Source organism: Typopeltis vanoorti, chromosome 7, assembly GCF_054136105.1.
Source record: "Typopeltis vanoorti isolate ZY-2024b chromosome 7, IOZ_Tvanoo_1.0, whole genome shotgun sequence".
Classification (NCBI taxonomy): Eukaryota; Metazoa; Arthropoda; class Arachnida; order Uropygi; family Thelyphonidae; genus Typopeltis; species Typopeltis vanoorti.
Genome location: NC_143555.1, coordinates 44,067,217 through 44,083,018, shown reverse-complemented (window position 1 = coordinate 44,083,018; position 15,802 = coordinate 44,067,217). Strand labels below are relative to the sequence as shown.

The 15,802-nt window shown below is 35.4% G+C and overlaps 1 protein-coding gene across 1 annotated transcript in view; it reads right to left on the bottom strand.

Annotated features, from left to right (window-relative positions):
• The window catches only part of mIF2 (mitochondrial translation initiation factor 2), a 342,241-nt gene that overhangs the window by 171,174 nt on the left and 155,265 nt on the right, over positions 1-15,802 (bottom strand). The window contains exons 9-10 of the mRNA XM_090395599.1: positions 13,475-13,564; positions 7,609-7,733 (exon numbers count right to left, since the gene is read on the bottom strand). Coding sequence (XP_090251725.1) covers positions 7,609-7,733; positions 13,475-13,564 — 215 coding nt within the window. The remainder of the gene's footprint in view (positions 1-7,608; positions 7,734-13,474; positions 13,565-15,802) is intronic.

Here is a 15,802-nt window from a genome sequence, read left to right as displayed (position 1 = left end):
AGGCACATCTGAAAAGATATCTAGGGTGCTTAACAAACACCAACTACACACCATATTTAAACCTTATGTGAAATTGGCAACTCTCATCTGTTCACCTAAGGACAGATTCACTCCTTTATCACATCCAGGAGTCTATGAAGTGCCCTGTTCATGTCATCGAGCTTACTACAGAAAGACAGGAAGAACTGTGGACATCCGCCTCAGTGAACACAAAAATTATATCTGGTACTTTCGCTATAGCAAGTCGGGTCTGGCAGACCATGCTTTGGATACCCCTGCACACAGAATCAATTAGAAGTACTGCACAGAAGCTTCTACAAGTCTGAGAGGTTGTTCCTGGAATGAACAGAAGCCTTAAAACATACTCCAAACCTCAAAAAGTATGGCTGTATAAATTTACCAAAGATTTGGGAGACAGTCATCCTAAGACCAAATTAATTTTTTTTTCCTTTTTCAAAACTTTGGACTACTGTTTTTTTTTTTTTTTTTTAACTTAGATGGCGCCTAATTAGGACTTTAGCCTTGCGTTGCACACTGCAATTACTTATACTAGTCCCACTGTTACACCGGATTGTGGTTGTCTCACTATTGTAACAAACTTTGTTTGTGTGCTCTAAAGATGCTGGATATAATACCAGCGAAATATTAGCTTTTAAATTAATAAATAGTTATTTTCTTATCAATCTGTGTTTGCATTAATACTGTTAAAATCCAATTCAACATGTGTGACGAACACATAAGCTTTTCCACACAGTTTCACAATATTAGACTAGAAGAAGAAAAACTACTATAGGTTTGATTCTAGTCCCACCTTAATTCTGGTCACCACTTTTTCTCAATCATTTTACAACTGATTCCTGGGTGAGGTGGTCTTTAGTAGGGGAATCCAACAACTTTCAAGCACTGCCTGAAGAACTCATTACTATTTCACACAATAATACTAGTGAGTGTTAAGAGCATGAGATAGCATCAATTGTCAGGCATAATGTTGTCACATGCAAGTGTACAGATCACCAGTCGTCAAGATCTCTGCTACTGATAATAAGCAGAGATTGTCTATTACCAACTTCCAAATATTAGAACTGAAAGAGTTATTCAACCTATCCCCTTTAGGAAATGAAAAGGTCTTAGACGATTCCTTATCTTTCTTTTTTAATGAGTATCTTTTATAGTTTAATGGTAATTCTGAATTATATTTCAAGGTTTGGATTAGTAAATGTTGCTAACAATCTGGTCTAAACCTAAACTTTGAAAATATATTCCAACTTTATCATATATAAACGATTTAAGAATTTATAGTTTACATTTTAAGAGGGTATACATAGAGATCTTTCAAGAAAGTTTGTGGTTTGCGATTGTTTCAAATTTGCAAATGAATTTCTGTGCATGCATGCACTTGCTTCAAACTACTGGTTTAAACTTAATGTCCTTTACGTTTTATGGATAGGGTGAAACAACATGTAAAGTAATTCATAGTGAAGAATTTATGGAGACACAAACAAGTGTTGGAGTAATTATTTTACTTATAATTAAGAAAATGACCCTTGACGTTTTGACCACCATACCGAGATTGTAATTAGGAAAACATACATATGTACAGAACATAAGGTGCAATAACATTACATTACACAAAAGTAAGATAAATATAAATGCTTTGTTAATCATTTATCCTAGCCTGACCACTTGTGGAAAAAAAATTATAATAAAAAAATAATATTAATACTCCTTCTTCTTATGGTGCTATCTTCTATCGAAGGTCAGCGACCATCTTGGCGAACAAACTGCGTTCTTGTGTTAATCTGAGCAATTGTGCGTTGCTCTTTCCTTTCCACGTCTTGATGTTATCAAACCATGATATTCTTTTTCTTCCTCTAGTTCCTTTGCCATCAATTCTTCCTACCAAAATAGTTTGTAGAAGTTGGTATTTGCTGTTTTCTCATGATGTGGCCAAGATATGATGTTTTTCGTTTTTTGATTATTTGTACAAGATCTTTAGCTTTGCCAATGGATTTTAAGACATCTTCATTGGTAATTTTTTCTGTCCATGATATCTTCAGCATTCTTCTGTATAGCCACATCTCAAAGGCTTCAATTTTCTTGATGGTTGTCACCTTCAATGTCCATGTTTCAACTCCATAGAGCAGAATAGACCACATGTAGCATTTCAGCATTCGGCATCTGACTTCCATGTTTAGGTCTTTATTGCAGAATAGTGTTCTCATTTTCATGAATGACTACCATGCAACTTCAATCCTTGTCTTTATATCTATTTCAGGATTCCACCTTTCATTAAGTCAGCAACCAAGATATTTATATCTTGACACTTGATCGATATTTTTCCCATTGAGTGTCAGTTTCATTGATTAGGCTGGATGTTTGCTGATGATCATGTACTCTGTCTTGTTGATGTTTATATTTATTCCTATTCTTTGGCTTTCTATGTATACTCTGTTAATGAGTTTTTGGAGATCGATAATGTTATCTGTAATTAGCACGGTGTCATCTGCATATCGTAGGTTGTTAACAATCTTTCAATTTATTGTGATTCCCTCTGGACATTCTTCCAATGCCTTTTTAAAGATTACCTCTGCATATATGTTGAACAGGAGTGGCGAGAGTACGCATCCTTGTCTCACTCCTCTTTTGATGTTAATATCAATGGTGGTAATGTTATCTAATTGAATGGTAGCTGACTGATTTCAATACAGATTTGTTATTAGTCTTATGTCTTGTTTGTCTAGCCCTATTTGTTGAATATTAATACTAATAATAGATAAAATATACCCAAAAATATAAATTGACAAAATAAAATAATTTTTTTTTATATATACATATTAGTACTATCCAACCACAGATGTGAGACCCCTCGACACTTCTGTGCATGGCAGAAGGTGAATCCATTCTGATAATAGGGTAATGAATGACGAGTGTTTATTATTATACATCAGAAAATTAGTTTTTCTTTTATGAAAATCTAGTTTTTAAAGTGTTAACTATTTTGCTTGTACAACGGTTGGAAAATTTTATATATAAGGTATGTGATTTTGCATGTCGGTGACGAATTCATACATCGCCTTATTCCTTTCTCCCCTTCAACATGAATTGACTCATCTTGGCATTGTGCCAGCCAAGGTTCCAGCATCTGTTGTCAGACAGTATACTAATATACAGGGGGGGGGGACTAAATAAATAAAAAGAAAGTTTTAATAGTGGAACTACATTAAACAAATCGCTAAAGTCCTCTTATATTACCGTTTTTTTTTGTGATGGAGTTCTGCTATCATGTTCTGGGTTCTGTCTAAGTTGCAGATTGGTCCTACATATTCTTTCTTGGAATCATTAATCCATAAATTTTTTGTTAAGATTTGGATTATGTGTCAGCATCTATGAACTTTCTTTCAAACAAGGTTTTGGTACAGTGTAGGAACTTGGTGCCTTTCCAGTTGATTCTGTGATGGCTGAAGTGCATGGTGGCATGATGAACATGATGGCAGAACCCCAACACAAGAAAACCATGATATAAGAAGACTTCAGAGATGTGTTTAATGTAGTTCTGCTATTAAAACTTTATTTTTATTTATTTAGTTTTTTTTTCCTGTATGTTAATATACTGATATGTATATAAAGTATTTTATTTTGTTAATTTATATTTTTATATATTTTATCTATTATTAATTATTTTTTTATTATAAGTTTATTTTAGCGGAGGTCAGGCTAAGGTAAATAATGATTAACAAAGACTTAGATTTATTTTACTTTTGTGTAGTGTAATGTAGCTTATTTTGTGTTCTGTTCATGTGTATGTTTTCCTGATGATAACCTCAACAGAGGTCAACTTTTCGAGGGTTATTTTCTTAAATTATAAGTAAAGTAATTACTCCAACACATATGTTTGTGCCTCCATAAATTCTTCACTATGAATGCTGACCACTGTATAACCTTAAAAGAAATGTGTAAAATAAATTTTTCTGATATATAAATAGATATAAGAAAAAAAGTTTTATTATAGTTTCACTCTATTCAAGTAAAATAATGATAATTTTTTAATATATGCTGCCCAAAAGAAAGTGTAGTTATTGAACTTGAAACCTCTCAACTCAATGCATTATTTCATCACTATTACATTATTACCATTATTGTTATTATCAGGCCTTAAGAGCATTAGGGATTCATCAAGGGAGGTAACACATCACCCACACCAGCTGTTGCACCTTCTCTTAAACTTATCCACACTAGATGCATTCACTACTTCAACAGGCAAACTGTCCTGGTCACTCATGGTTCTTTGAGAGAAAAATCTAGCTCTCACCCCTTTCTTAACTGCCAACAGACTTCCATGGATGCTCCCTTGTTCTCTCTCCATCTTCTATATAATGGAAAATTTAACCACTTGATATCTTATAATACTCTCTCAAAAGTTTATAGATTGCTATATCACTTGTCTTTTTTCTGTCTATCAGTGTCTGCATACTCTCAATCTATACTTGTAATGTACACTCCATAATCCCAATATCACCTTTGTAACTCTTCTTTGCAGCCTATTCACCACATCTCTATCTCCTTGGAACCCAGGAGTACAAATCATGCACAGTAGTCCAGGTGTAGTTATCAATGCATTATAAAAAGATCTCCATATCCTTACATCTCAATATTTGTTTCAATGCTACAATATCCTCCAAGATGTATTTACAATTTTGATTATATGATCTTGAATTTTAACTTCCTGTCATCATAACTTCAAGATCTTGAAGTTATGATGACAGGAATTGAATTCAATTCCTGATAGCTATATTTATTTGTCCACATTGCTAGCCTATTCAAATCATCTATAAGAGCCAGACATCTTTGCATCATCAGCAAACAATAGAAGATCTCCTGTCAGATCCCTCCCAATAACATTCATATAAAGATTAAACAACAATGGTCCAAGGACTGAACTCTGAGGTACAATACTAGTGTTCATCTTAAATCTGGCAGATTCATCGAAGATATCACTGAAGTTTAGCAAGACTTGCCAACAAAGTTACTAAATGTTTTAATAACTTCAAAATTTTATAAAATGACTTATTAACATAATTTTTATTCTCATAGTGCATACAAAGACAACTGAATTTAATTATGATGATAAATTAAATTCCATGACATATTAAAAAAAAAAAAAACTGCATTGCATTACTGTTGTTGTCTTGTCCTTCGAAGAGTCTTAGATGTTTACGTGTGCTCCTTGTACTGCTTTGGCTATGTCAATGATTTTGTTTGTATAGAGCTGTTGTTCAGGATTAGGATCTATTTCTTGCAAGGCTGCTGTAATTGCTGGACAGGTAAAGATGTGAGTGGGTGTCAGTTCTGTATTGGAGCAGTTGTTGCAGTTTCTATATGTTCTCGTATCATCTGTATTAATCTTCATTCCTCTATAATGTCTTGTTCGTAGTCTTGCTATCGTGGTGGAGGTCCTTCTACCAGCACTGATTTTGGGAATTTGATGTTGTATCACTGATTTTGGGAATTTGATGTTGATTCACTGATTTCAGTGGAATTAGTTTAGCTTTTGCGAGTGCATTGGCATCAGCAAGAGTTATCATATGAGTTTCTTGGTTGAGTTCTCTGGCCTCTTTTGCTAATTCATCAGCTGCTTCATTGTAATCAATGCCTACATGAGCAGGAATCCATTGTAAAATACAACTTTTACCTAAACACTTTAGATGATTTAAGAGTTTATGGATGTACTTGTGTGAGCTTGGTATTGCCATTTTTGATTGCCTCCATAGCTGATCTTGAGTTACTGTAAATTATAATTCCTTCAGATTGTTCGGTGCCGCATGGTTAGCCTAGTGGCTATGCGCTTCGCAACCATATGCCTGGGGAAGGGGTGTCCTAGGTTCGATTCCCATTGGTGACGTGAGGAGCTGAAGGATCTTCCTCAGCCATAGCCAAGTTAGCCAGTCTTGGGCGTGGACAGCAGGGTTTTTCCCCCAGTTTATTCTGGGGTTTTTCATCCCGCAAAGCAGGCAAACTGGCCTTGAGAACTCAACACTACAGGCCATAGGATACACCGGGGCATAAGGCTGACCACCTTATCCTGTAAACGGAGTGAGGTCCGATGATCAATGGACCCTCGACACCACAAGGTAAAAGAGGGTATAAGGAAGATGAAGATGATGATGATGTCTTTTTTGTGGTTTTTCCTGAAATGAGTCTATTATTGTTTGGCAGAAGTGGAATAATTGATCTGTTGTTGAATGACGAGTTCTATAGGCAGTTTGGTAGTAGTTAATTTTCTTATTTTTTGTCAGCCAGTGCATAAGCCTGGAGTGCATGATTCTTTCAGTAATTTTACAAAGTATGCTAGTTAATGCGATAGGTCTATAACTTTGACATTCTGCAGCATTTCTGTCAGGTTTCAGGATGGGTACAATAACTGATTTTTCCATTCTTTTGGAAGTTTGCCTGTTTGCCAAGAGATATTGAGAATTTCCAGAAGTTGTATTACTGTTTACATTACATTATAAGATTGCTTGATATGTAAGTCAGCTAACTTATTAAAACATAAAATGTGCTATATTTGAATGAGTCATCAGACACTCCTATGACTCTCCATAGTGTCATAGAGATACTTCTAAATAAACTTTTCTGAACCAAATCTAATGGTTTTTTTTTTGTTTTGTTTATTTTAATTTTTTAATTTAGTTGGTCTGGTTAGCCAAGTGGATAACATTTTGCTACCAATATCCTTTGTAATGTGATAAACATAAGTGATATTACAGCCAAAGCAACTAAGGCTAAATGACCAGTGCATTATGTCAGTTAATTATATTGTTTTTCAGACCGATTTGCCTGAAGAAAGAAAAACCAGAGTTTAGAGAGAAAAAACTCTGCAACCTCAGTATGAGACCAGACCCACATTCAACTGAAATACTCTAATAAAGATGTAGCATGTTACAGATGAGATTCAAACCTAGTTCTTTTGAACCAAATATTATCACTGCTGACTAAGCTATGGAGGCACATTACAAGCATGTAAATTATTTTTATTACTCAATTGATCTAATTGCTTTGTTTAAAACTTTTTTGAACCCATTTTTCCTCTGATTAATTATCTAGTATTATCTTGTCGTAAAAGAGTTATTTGCTCTATTATGAGAAAAAAGGCCAGGTATCTTTATCACATATAATGTTGTGAGAAGAATTTTCATTATGTTATAGTCTAGTTTGAATGTGTTATTCCAAGTTTAAAAGTGACCTGTTATCATTTTAAAGCAGCAAGGGTAAAGAGTGTCTTTCATCTCTTCGCTTTAGAGCACACAGCTGACCATCTACACTGCCATTATACTTCCTTAGTTAAGTTTAGAAGATATCAAAATGTAAATTAAATAGATTTTGGTGTCTGTGGTTAGAGAAAGTATATAATCAATAATGAATTTCTCCAGCTGATTCAACCTCTCAAGTTTTAATTTGGTAAAAATAAATAAAAAAATACAATTATGTTTATCTTTTACCCTAAAATGTTTTCTTTTCTGAACTATGAGAAGCAGAGTGGAATGCTTCTAAGATATCTTAAAATTTCAATATCCAAATGAATACTGCATTTAATCTAAAACAATATCTTACCCTCTTGATATGTCAGTGCTGGACTCTAATACAATGCCTTCAACTAAGCCTTTCGGATCAGCTTTCACACCAATCAGCTCTGCTTCAGTAGCAATCATTTCAATTAATTTGTCTAAATTAGTACCCTGGAAAAGAAAAGAAAAGTAAACACCTTTAATTTCAAGAAAAACAAATATAACCTTTCAGTGATCATACTAAAAATTTCCATCTCTGCAAAACTGAAAGAAAATCATTTTATTTTTTTATTTGTAAAATTTATTCTCTTAAATATCTTAAATCTTTGCATAGAAGCCAAGTAATTTATTGCTAAAAATAAGTAATAAAAATGTGATATAGCATATGAAGAACTAAAATATAAAAGATATGTAACTTTTTTTTCCCCCCATAACACATAATATAGTAACAGTATGTGTTATATGTTATACGTGGGATCATACCTCTCCTTGAACCAATTAACAGACAAGGCACTCACAACTGACTCTGGCAACTCATTCCACTCATTCACCACTCTCTCTAAGCAAAAAATCTAGCCTACTAAACACACCTTTATTCAACTTCCAGGTATGACTCCTTGTTCTGGTCCTTCTATCCAAGTGCTGAAAAATTTCCCTTGCATCTAATATATATAAAATCGGTTAAGCAACTTAAAATTTCTATCATATCCCCTGTTTTACTCCTATCAACCAACTTCTGCAATCCACACACCTTCAATCTATCCTCATAGGGAACATTCCACAGGCCACTCACCATCTTGGTTACTCACCTATGAATCCTCTCCACCGCTTCCTCATCCCCATGAAACCCAGGGGACCAGATTTGAGCACAGTAATCCATATGTGCATGTATCAAGGCCTTATAAAGAGGAATGACAACTTCCTTATCTCTACTTGTTAGCGTGTTCTTCACTAGCCAAGTAATCATATGGGCTAATTTAGCAACCTTAGCAATATGTTCTGTAAACTTTAACTCTCTGTCTACCACCTCTAAATCTCTAGCTTCATCAATTTCCTGCAGTACAGTGCCATCAATGTGATACACAGATTGTAATCTATTTATCCCAAAATGCATAACTTTATATTTCTCGACATTAAACTGACACCATTACCTTTGCCCATACTGACAGAATATTTAAATCTTCCTGCAAGCTTGCCACATCACCTTGATTAACTATTACTATACCTAATTTTATATCATCAGCAAACAATTGAATATTTCCTTTCAGGTTATTTCCTATATCATTTATGTACAAATTAAACAGTAATGGTCCCAGCACTGAACCTTGTGGCACACCACTAGTCACCTGTTGGGGGCCTCAATTCTGCCCCTGTGCATACCACTTTTTGTTATCTGTCTAGTAGTCCTCCCCTCTTATCCACTTAACCAGTGTATAGTTTGTTCTAATTTGCATAACAGTGTTCCATGTGATATTCTGTCAAAACCATTTTTAAATCATGTGTTAATTATTTAAAATATTATTTTTCTATGAGAAATCAAAAGTTTCCAGTTTAAAGTAAACTGATATGTCTTTTCATTAAATTACTGACAGATAGTAATCATTAGGTACGAAAATTTAAAAATTCAGCTGGAATAAATAATGATGTTAAGAATTCTTGATTTATTATAGAAGCAGTTATGAAATGTTGCTAAAATTCAACTAACTGATAAACAGTAACACTGAAATAATGGGAATTAAGATTCTTTATATTTATGAATATTAAACTTATATAATGGGGTGCTTAAGGGTCAAAGATGTATAACTGAGAGAAGACCTCCACATAGCCTTTAAAGGAATGCGGAGAACTGATCAGTTCCTGTGACCTAATGTCCAATCCTCACCTTCTTTGTGGTGCACCCTGTTGGGTATCTACCTGAATAATGAACGAACAAGGATGTGCTGGCAATTTGGGATTTAGCCCACCAAATTGTATTATTATTGGCTTAAACCAAAATACAAAATGATGGTACAACATGACAAAATTTCATGTTGGCTGGGGCATTGCCCGGTTAAACAAGGCCCCCGTTGTTTTCGCAAGGGAACCAGGGCAAACAGTGAAAAGTCAGCTACTGGAACAAATCTAAAAACACACACCCTAACTCAACATCATCAGAGTTAAAGATCAGTACTATCAACATAAGAAGCCTGAATGGCAAAGAAATGGAGCTAGCTGAGGAATTAGATAAGTACCAGATCGACATAATAGGGGTGACTGAAACAAAAAAGACCAAAACTGGTGAGATCTTTCTGAGCAATAAATACAAAATGTTATATTCAGGCAATGACAATCAAGGAAAAGAAGGAGTAGCCAGGGTATTTAACACTAAATACAAGGCTAATCTTCTTGAATGGCAGGCAGTCTTAAGTAGAGTGATGTGGGCAAATATCAGAACAAGGAACTGGACAATGAGACTTATTTGTGCCTATGGTCCCACAGAAATTTCTACTAAGGTAGAAGTGGAGGAATTTGAGGCTTTAGAGAAAGCAACTGACACAATGAAAAAGGAAAAGTTGGTCCTTGTTGGGGATCTAAATAGCAGCGTTGGAAATGATTGTCAGACATACAAAAATATTTTGGGAAAATTTGGAGAAAAGAGCAAAGCTAATAATAATGTCAAATACCTGTTGAATTTCTGTTCAGGACACAGACTGGTTATTACTAACACCATGTTCCAACATAAAAATGTGCACAAATTCACATGGAGAGAAGAGGCAAGGAATAAGAAAAGTCTCATTGACTATGTTATTGTTGATAGTGATGTTTTCTCCCTGGTGCAGGACACCAGAGTGTACAGAGGATTTGAAATTGGAAGTGATCACTATTTAGTCTTGAGCAGGATAAAATTGAATTTCATATTGAAAACAAGAACATGTAAGGAAGTTTTAAAGCGAATAAAAGTTGAGCAGCTCTCAGTTGTGAACTATAGAGTAAAATACACAAAGATTATTGAAGAAAAAATGAAAGAGATTGAGAACAGGAACCAAACCTTGGAGATTCAGTGGCAAGCCTTGAAGAAAACTGACTGCTTCAGCCAGAGAGGCATGTGATGAGGTTGTCTGCAAGGATAGAAAAATCAGAACTCCATGGTGGACACAGGAAGTTAAAGAGGCAGTGAAGGAAAAGAAGAAAGCATATCAAAAGCTCCTGGCAAATAAGTCAGCTTGTGCTCTTAGAGAATACAGAGACAAATGTAAGAGAGCTAAATACTCTGTAAAACTAGCTAAACAAAACAAGACACAGAAAATAAATATCAAGAAGGTGGCAAAATATTCTGGAGGTTGTTGAAGAAGCTTAGAAATGGAGGAAAGAGTGCTGTAAAAGGAGTTAGAGATGATAAAGGTAACATGAAAACTGGAGAAAAAGATATCCTTGAAGTATGGAGTAATTACTTTGAAAAACTGCTAAATGAAACAAGCAGCGATAGCACAGTAGTAAAAAAACACTCAACAGGCATACAGTCAGGAATATATATCCATACTTGAAGTAGAAAATGCAATCAAAGGCTTGAAATGCAGAAAGGCAGCAGGAGTAGATGATATTCGACCAGAAATCCTGAAGTATGGTGGTATAAAAGTCTTACAGCGGCTGCACTGCATAGTTCAGAATGCCTGGACAGAGGGGCGAATTCCTGATGATTGGAGTAGAGCTCTCATAGTACCCATATATAAAAAGGGAAATAAAACTGAATGTGAGAATTACAGAGGTATTTCCCTATTGAGTGTTCCTGGTAGGATTTATGCAAGTATACTTGAGAAATGGATGAGAAGGGTTGTGGAAGAAAAGCTTGGTGAAGAACAAGCTGGATTCAGGCCAAATAGAAGCTGTCAAGGATCAGATCTTTTCTTTATGACAAATAGATGAGAAATCATCGAAGTATAACAAAGATCTGTATTTAAGTTTTGTCGATCTGGAAAAGGCATATGACAAGGTGCCAAGAGAGAAGCTATTCAGTATGCTACAGTTATATGGTGTCAATGGGGCATTATATCAAGCAATACTTAGTCTTTATTTAAGTTGTAAGTCAGCAGTTAGAATTGAAGGAAGTACAGGAAGATGGTTTAATGTTAAATCTGGTGTGAGACAAGGATGTGCATTATCCTCTCTGTTATTCATTATCTATATGGATCACATTATGAAGGAAAGTGATATTATATATGATATCAAAATTGGAGATGTTAATGTCAGCTCTTTGCTTTATGCAGATGACATTATACTTCTAAATAAATCTGCCACAAAAGTCTGCAAGATTCTCTGACTAAACTGTCTAACTGTTGTGATAGATACGATATAAAGGTCAGCAATAAAAAGACAAAGACAATGAAAATAGGCAGAAGCATTAAAAATATCAACTGTATTGTGAATGGAGAAGTTATAGAACAAGTAAAACATTTCAGCTACTTAGGCATGATTTTCAGTGAAGATGCTAAGTCAAATACGGAAAATAGACAACAGAATCAACAAAGATGGTATGGTATGAAGTCAAATGAATAAATTTATATGGAATAAGCGAGAAATTAGTCAAAACACTAAATTACTGTATACAAGACAGTGTTCAAACCAAACCAATTTTATCTTCTGGATCCGAGAGCTGGTTTAGAAATAAAACACTTGACCAAAGCCTAGAGATTGCAGATATAAGAGTCTTGAGAAAGCTTAGGGTTTACAAGTTTTACACTTTGTGAAATAATTACAGCACAATTTTAACATTGTATACCTTCCAGTTATATATTGAAGTTTTTAAGTAGGACACCTCTGGAATTGTATTTTTATGACAAAGAAAGTAACATAATTTATATGGAGAAATATGATAGATATATTTCCCCACTTTTTATCAGCAAAATGAAGCATTGTGAAAAATCAAGCAATTTTATTTGTTTCTTTATTTTAATAATTTGTTAAATTAATTTATTATAATCAAAAATGTTTCTGTAGCGCAATTGGAAGAACAACGGTATGTTGCACCCTTCAATTGGAAATGGCCTAAGTTTGATTCTTGTCATTACAGGGGGGAATCTTAATATGTTTTTTTTTTAAAGAAAAGGTGAGTTAGCCAATCTCATATATAGATAGCAGGGTTTTTTCTGCCACATACAGACATATCGGCTTTCAGAACACACACATGCAATTTTTTTAATACTATTATTAATATTATTACGTGATACCTCCAGGGAGTCCAATGACTCATCGAGGGAGGGCACATACTCTACAACTCTCCGTCTCACCACTCAATCCACCAACTACACTGAACCACCACTACCCATCATCAACTATAGGAACACCATCTACTACTGATCACCACCGCTAGTAGTTTCACAGACAATCACAAACATTCATGCCCACAGCAGGATCTGAACCTGCAGCCTTTTGGCTGGAGAGCAGATACGCTAACCACTTGCCCAACCAGGCCAGTATTATTTCGAGACAAAAAATACTAGCGGATGTGGTGGGCAGAAGATGGCATTTGTAGATGATGATGGTAATGACGGATCAGTGTAGTTTGTGGATTATGTGGTGGACAGGGAGAATTGTAGAGTAGATGCCCTCCATTGATGAGTCTTTGGATTCCTTGGAAGTGTCATGATATAATAATAATAATCAATTCCTGAAAGGCCCTCAAAAGAAATTAAAAATACAGAAATACAGATAATGAAAAGTGATTAATTTATATTAATTTAAATATGCTTATAATACTTCAATATTTCCTTCTACATATCTTGCTATCCAAATCAAAAGAGATAATTACAACTGCCTGTTGATATTGCAATGGTAATCCAATTACATGTTAGGTAACAGCTACTCTATAATCAAAAAATTATTCTATGACTAACATCATGGTAAGCCTCCTTAAATGTAAAATAAAAATGTCTTACCTGCATAGCAGAAATGCACACACTTTGGACTTCTCCACCCATATCTTCTAACTGTAATCCATGTGTTAAAAGTTCTTTCTTCACACGCTCCTAAGGTGAAAAATTGAAGAACAAAAATTAAAACAAAATATTCCATGTTTGTTACAGAAAACCAACAACACATTTACCATATTGAATTTAAATTTTCAACATTCCTTATGGGCAACAATGATCAAGAAAAGGAAGGAGATGCAATAGTATTCAGAACTAAATGTAAAGATGAACTTCTTGATTGGAAGGCAGTTTTAAGCAGTTATTGTTATTATTAATCTTAATACTACTACTACACCCTCCATGGAGTCAGCAGACTCATTGTAGGAGGTTCATTCAACTGACAACATATTTATCATACTGAATCTTAAATTCCTTAACACTCCCTACATTAACAACATACTCTGGTAATGAGTTCCATTCACTCATAATTCTCCACATAAAAAATTTACTCCTCATGCTTTTCTTCATCATACTCTTACATAACTAGTATACTGTATACCTAGAGTCCGAATAATAAATCAAGTAGGGGTTAAATGGATGAATAACACCATTAAGCTTGAGTTGCAAAAAAAGAAACAACTATGGAGGGAATTTAAGGAGAAGGGTGACCGGCAGGCACATGAACGGTATAAAGCACAGGCCAGAAGGGTGACGAGTGTGGTAAGAAAAGCAAAAAAGGATTACGAAAGAACATTGGCCATGCAGGCTAAAGAGAATCCTAAACAGTTTTTTAGATATGTAGCAAGTAAAAGGAAAAATGTACATGGCAGATTGATTTTAAAGAATGCCGATGATAGGGAGGTAACTGAATCAGTTGAGATAGTTGAGTTACTGAGTGAGCACTTTGCAAAAGTATATCATCCAGGTGGTGACATTGCAGAAACGAATAAACCAGTAGATTATACAGGAATTGTGGTTAATGAAGTGGAGGTGAGTAGTCTATTGCATAACCTCAATGTCAATACATCTGTGGGATTGGATGGTATACCAGCTCGTGTTGTACGAGAAGCAGCTAAAGAATTGTCAGTACCCTTGACCATTTTGTTTAATTTGAGTCTCGGGTCTGGGTTAGTCCCGAGCGGGTGGAAAGAGGGGAAAATAGTTCCACTGCATAAAGGTGGTTCCAAGACTGCTGTAGTAAATTACCGACCGATTAGCATATCAGGAATCATTGTCAAGGTCTTAGAGAAAATAGTCAAGAGGAAAATACAAGATTGGATAGAAGAAAATGGGATACTGTATCGGGGACAGCATGGTTTTGTGAAGGGTAGGTCATGCCTCAGTAACTTGCTCACGTATTATAACACAGTGACGGCTGAACTGGATAAGGGTAATGGGTTTACGGTGATTCTACTGGACCCTGCCAAGGCCTTTGACAGGATTCCACATGGAATTCTAATCAGTAAATTGCAGCATAAGGGAATGGACATAGGGTTGGTGAGATGGATAGGAGGGTGGTTGATGGAGAGATACCAGAGAGTGGTTTACTCGGGAGTAGAGTCCACAAGACGGCCTGTGACTAGTGGTGTGCCACAAGGATCTGTTCTTGGACCACTGCTGTTTAATTTGTTCATAAATGATATAGGAAATGATCTGAGAGGAACAGTTCATTTGTTTGCGGATGATGCGAAGTTGGGTAGGGTAATAGTGAATGCAGATGACGTCAAAATTTTGCAGGATGATTTGGATAGATTAGAGGTCTGGGCTAAGGAGAATGGATGTCAGTTTAATGTGGCAAAATGTAAGGTTATGCATTTTGGGGTGAAAAGATGGGAGGCAGTTTACTGCATTGGTGGAACCGTGCTCCAGGAAATTGATGAGGCACGAGATTTAGGAGTGTTGGTAGATAAGGAATTGAAATTTAGGGGACACATTGCAAAAGTGACCAAAACAGCTCATCAAATCACTTGGTTGCTGAAGAATACGATGACAAGCAGAGACAAGCAGGTTATTGTTCCTCTGTATCGAGCCTTGATAAGACCCCATCTAGACTACTGTGCTCAGATTTGGTCACCTAGGTTTCTTCTTGATGGGGAGGAGGTGGAGAGGATCCAGAGGCGAGTGACCAAGATGATAGCAGGTCTGTGGAATGAACCGTATGAGAACAGGTTGAGGATTTGTGGGTTGCAAAAATTGGTTGATAGGCGGAGGAGGGGAGATATGATTGAGACATTCAAATTACTGAAGGGTTTCTATAAAATTAATTCAGAAGATATTTTTGAGAACAGGGCTGGTTGTGGGAGGACTAGGGGACATCCATGGAAACTGGGCAAAAGTGTGGTTAGTAAAGGTGTT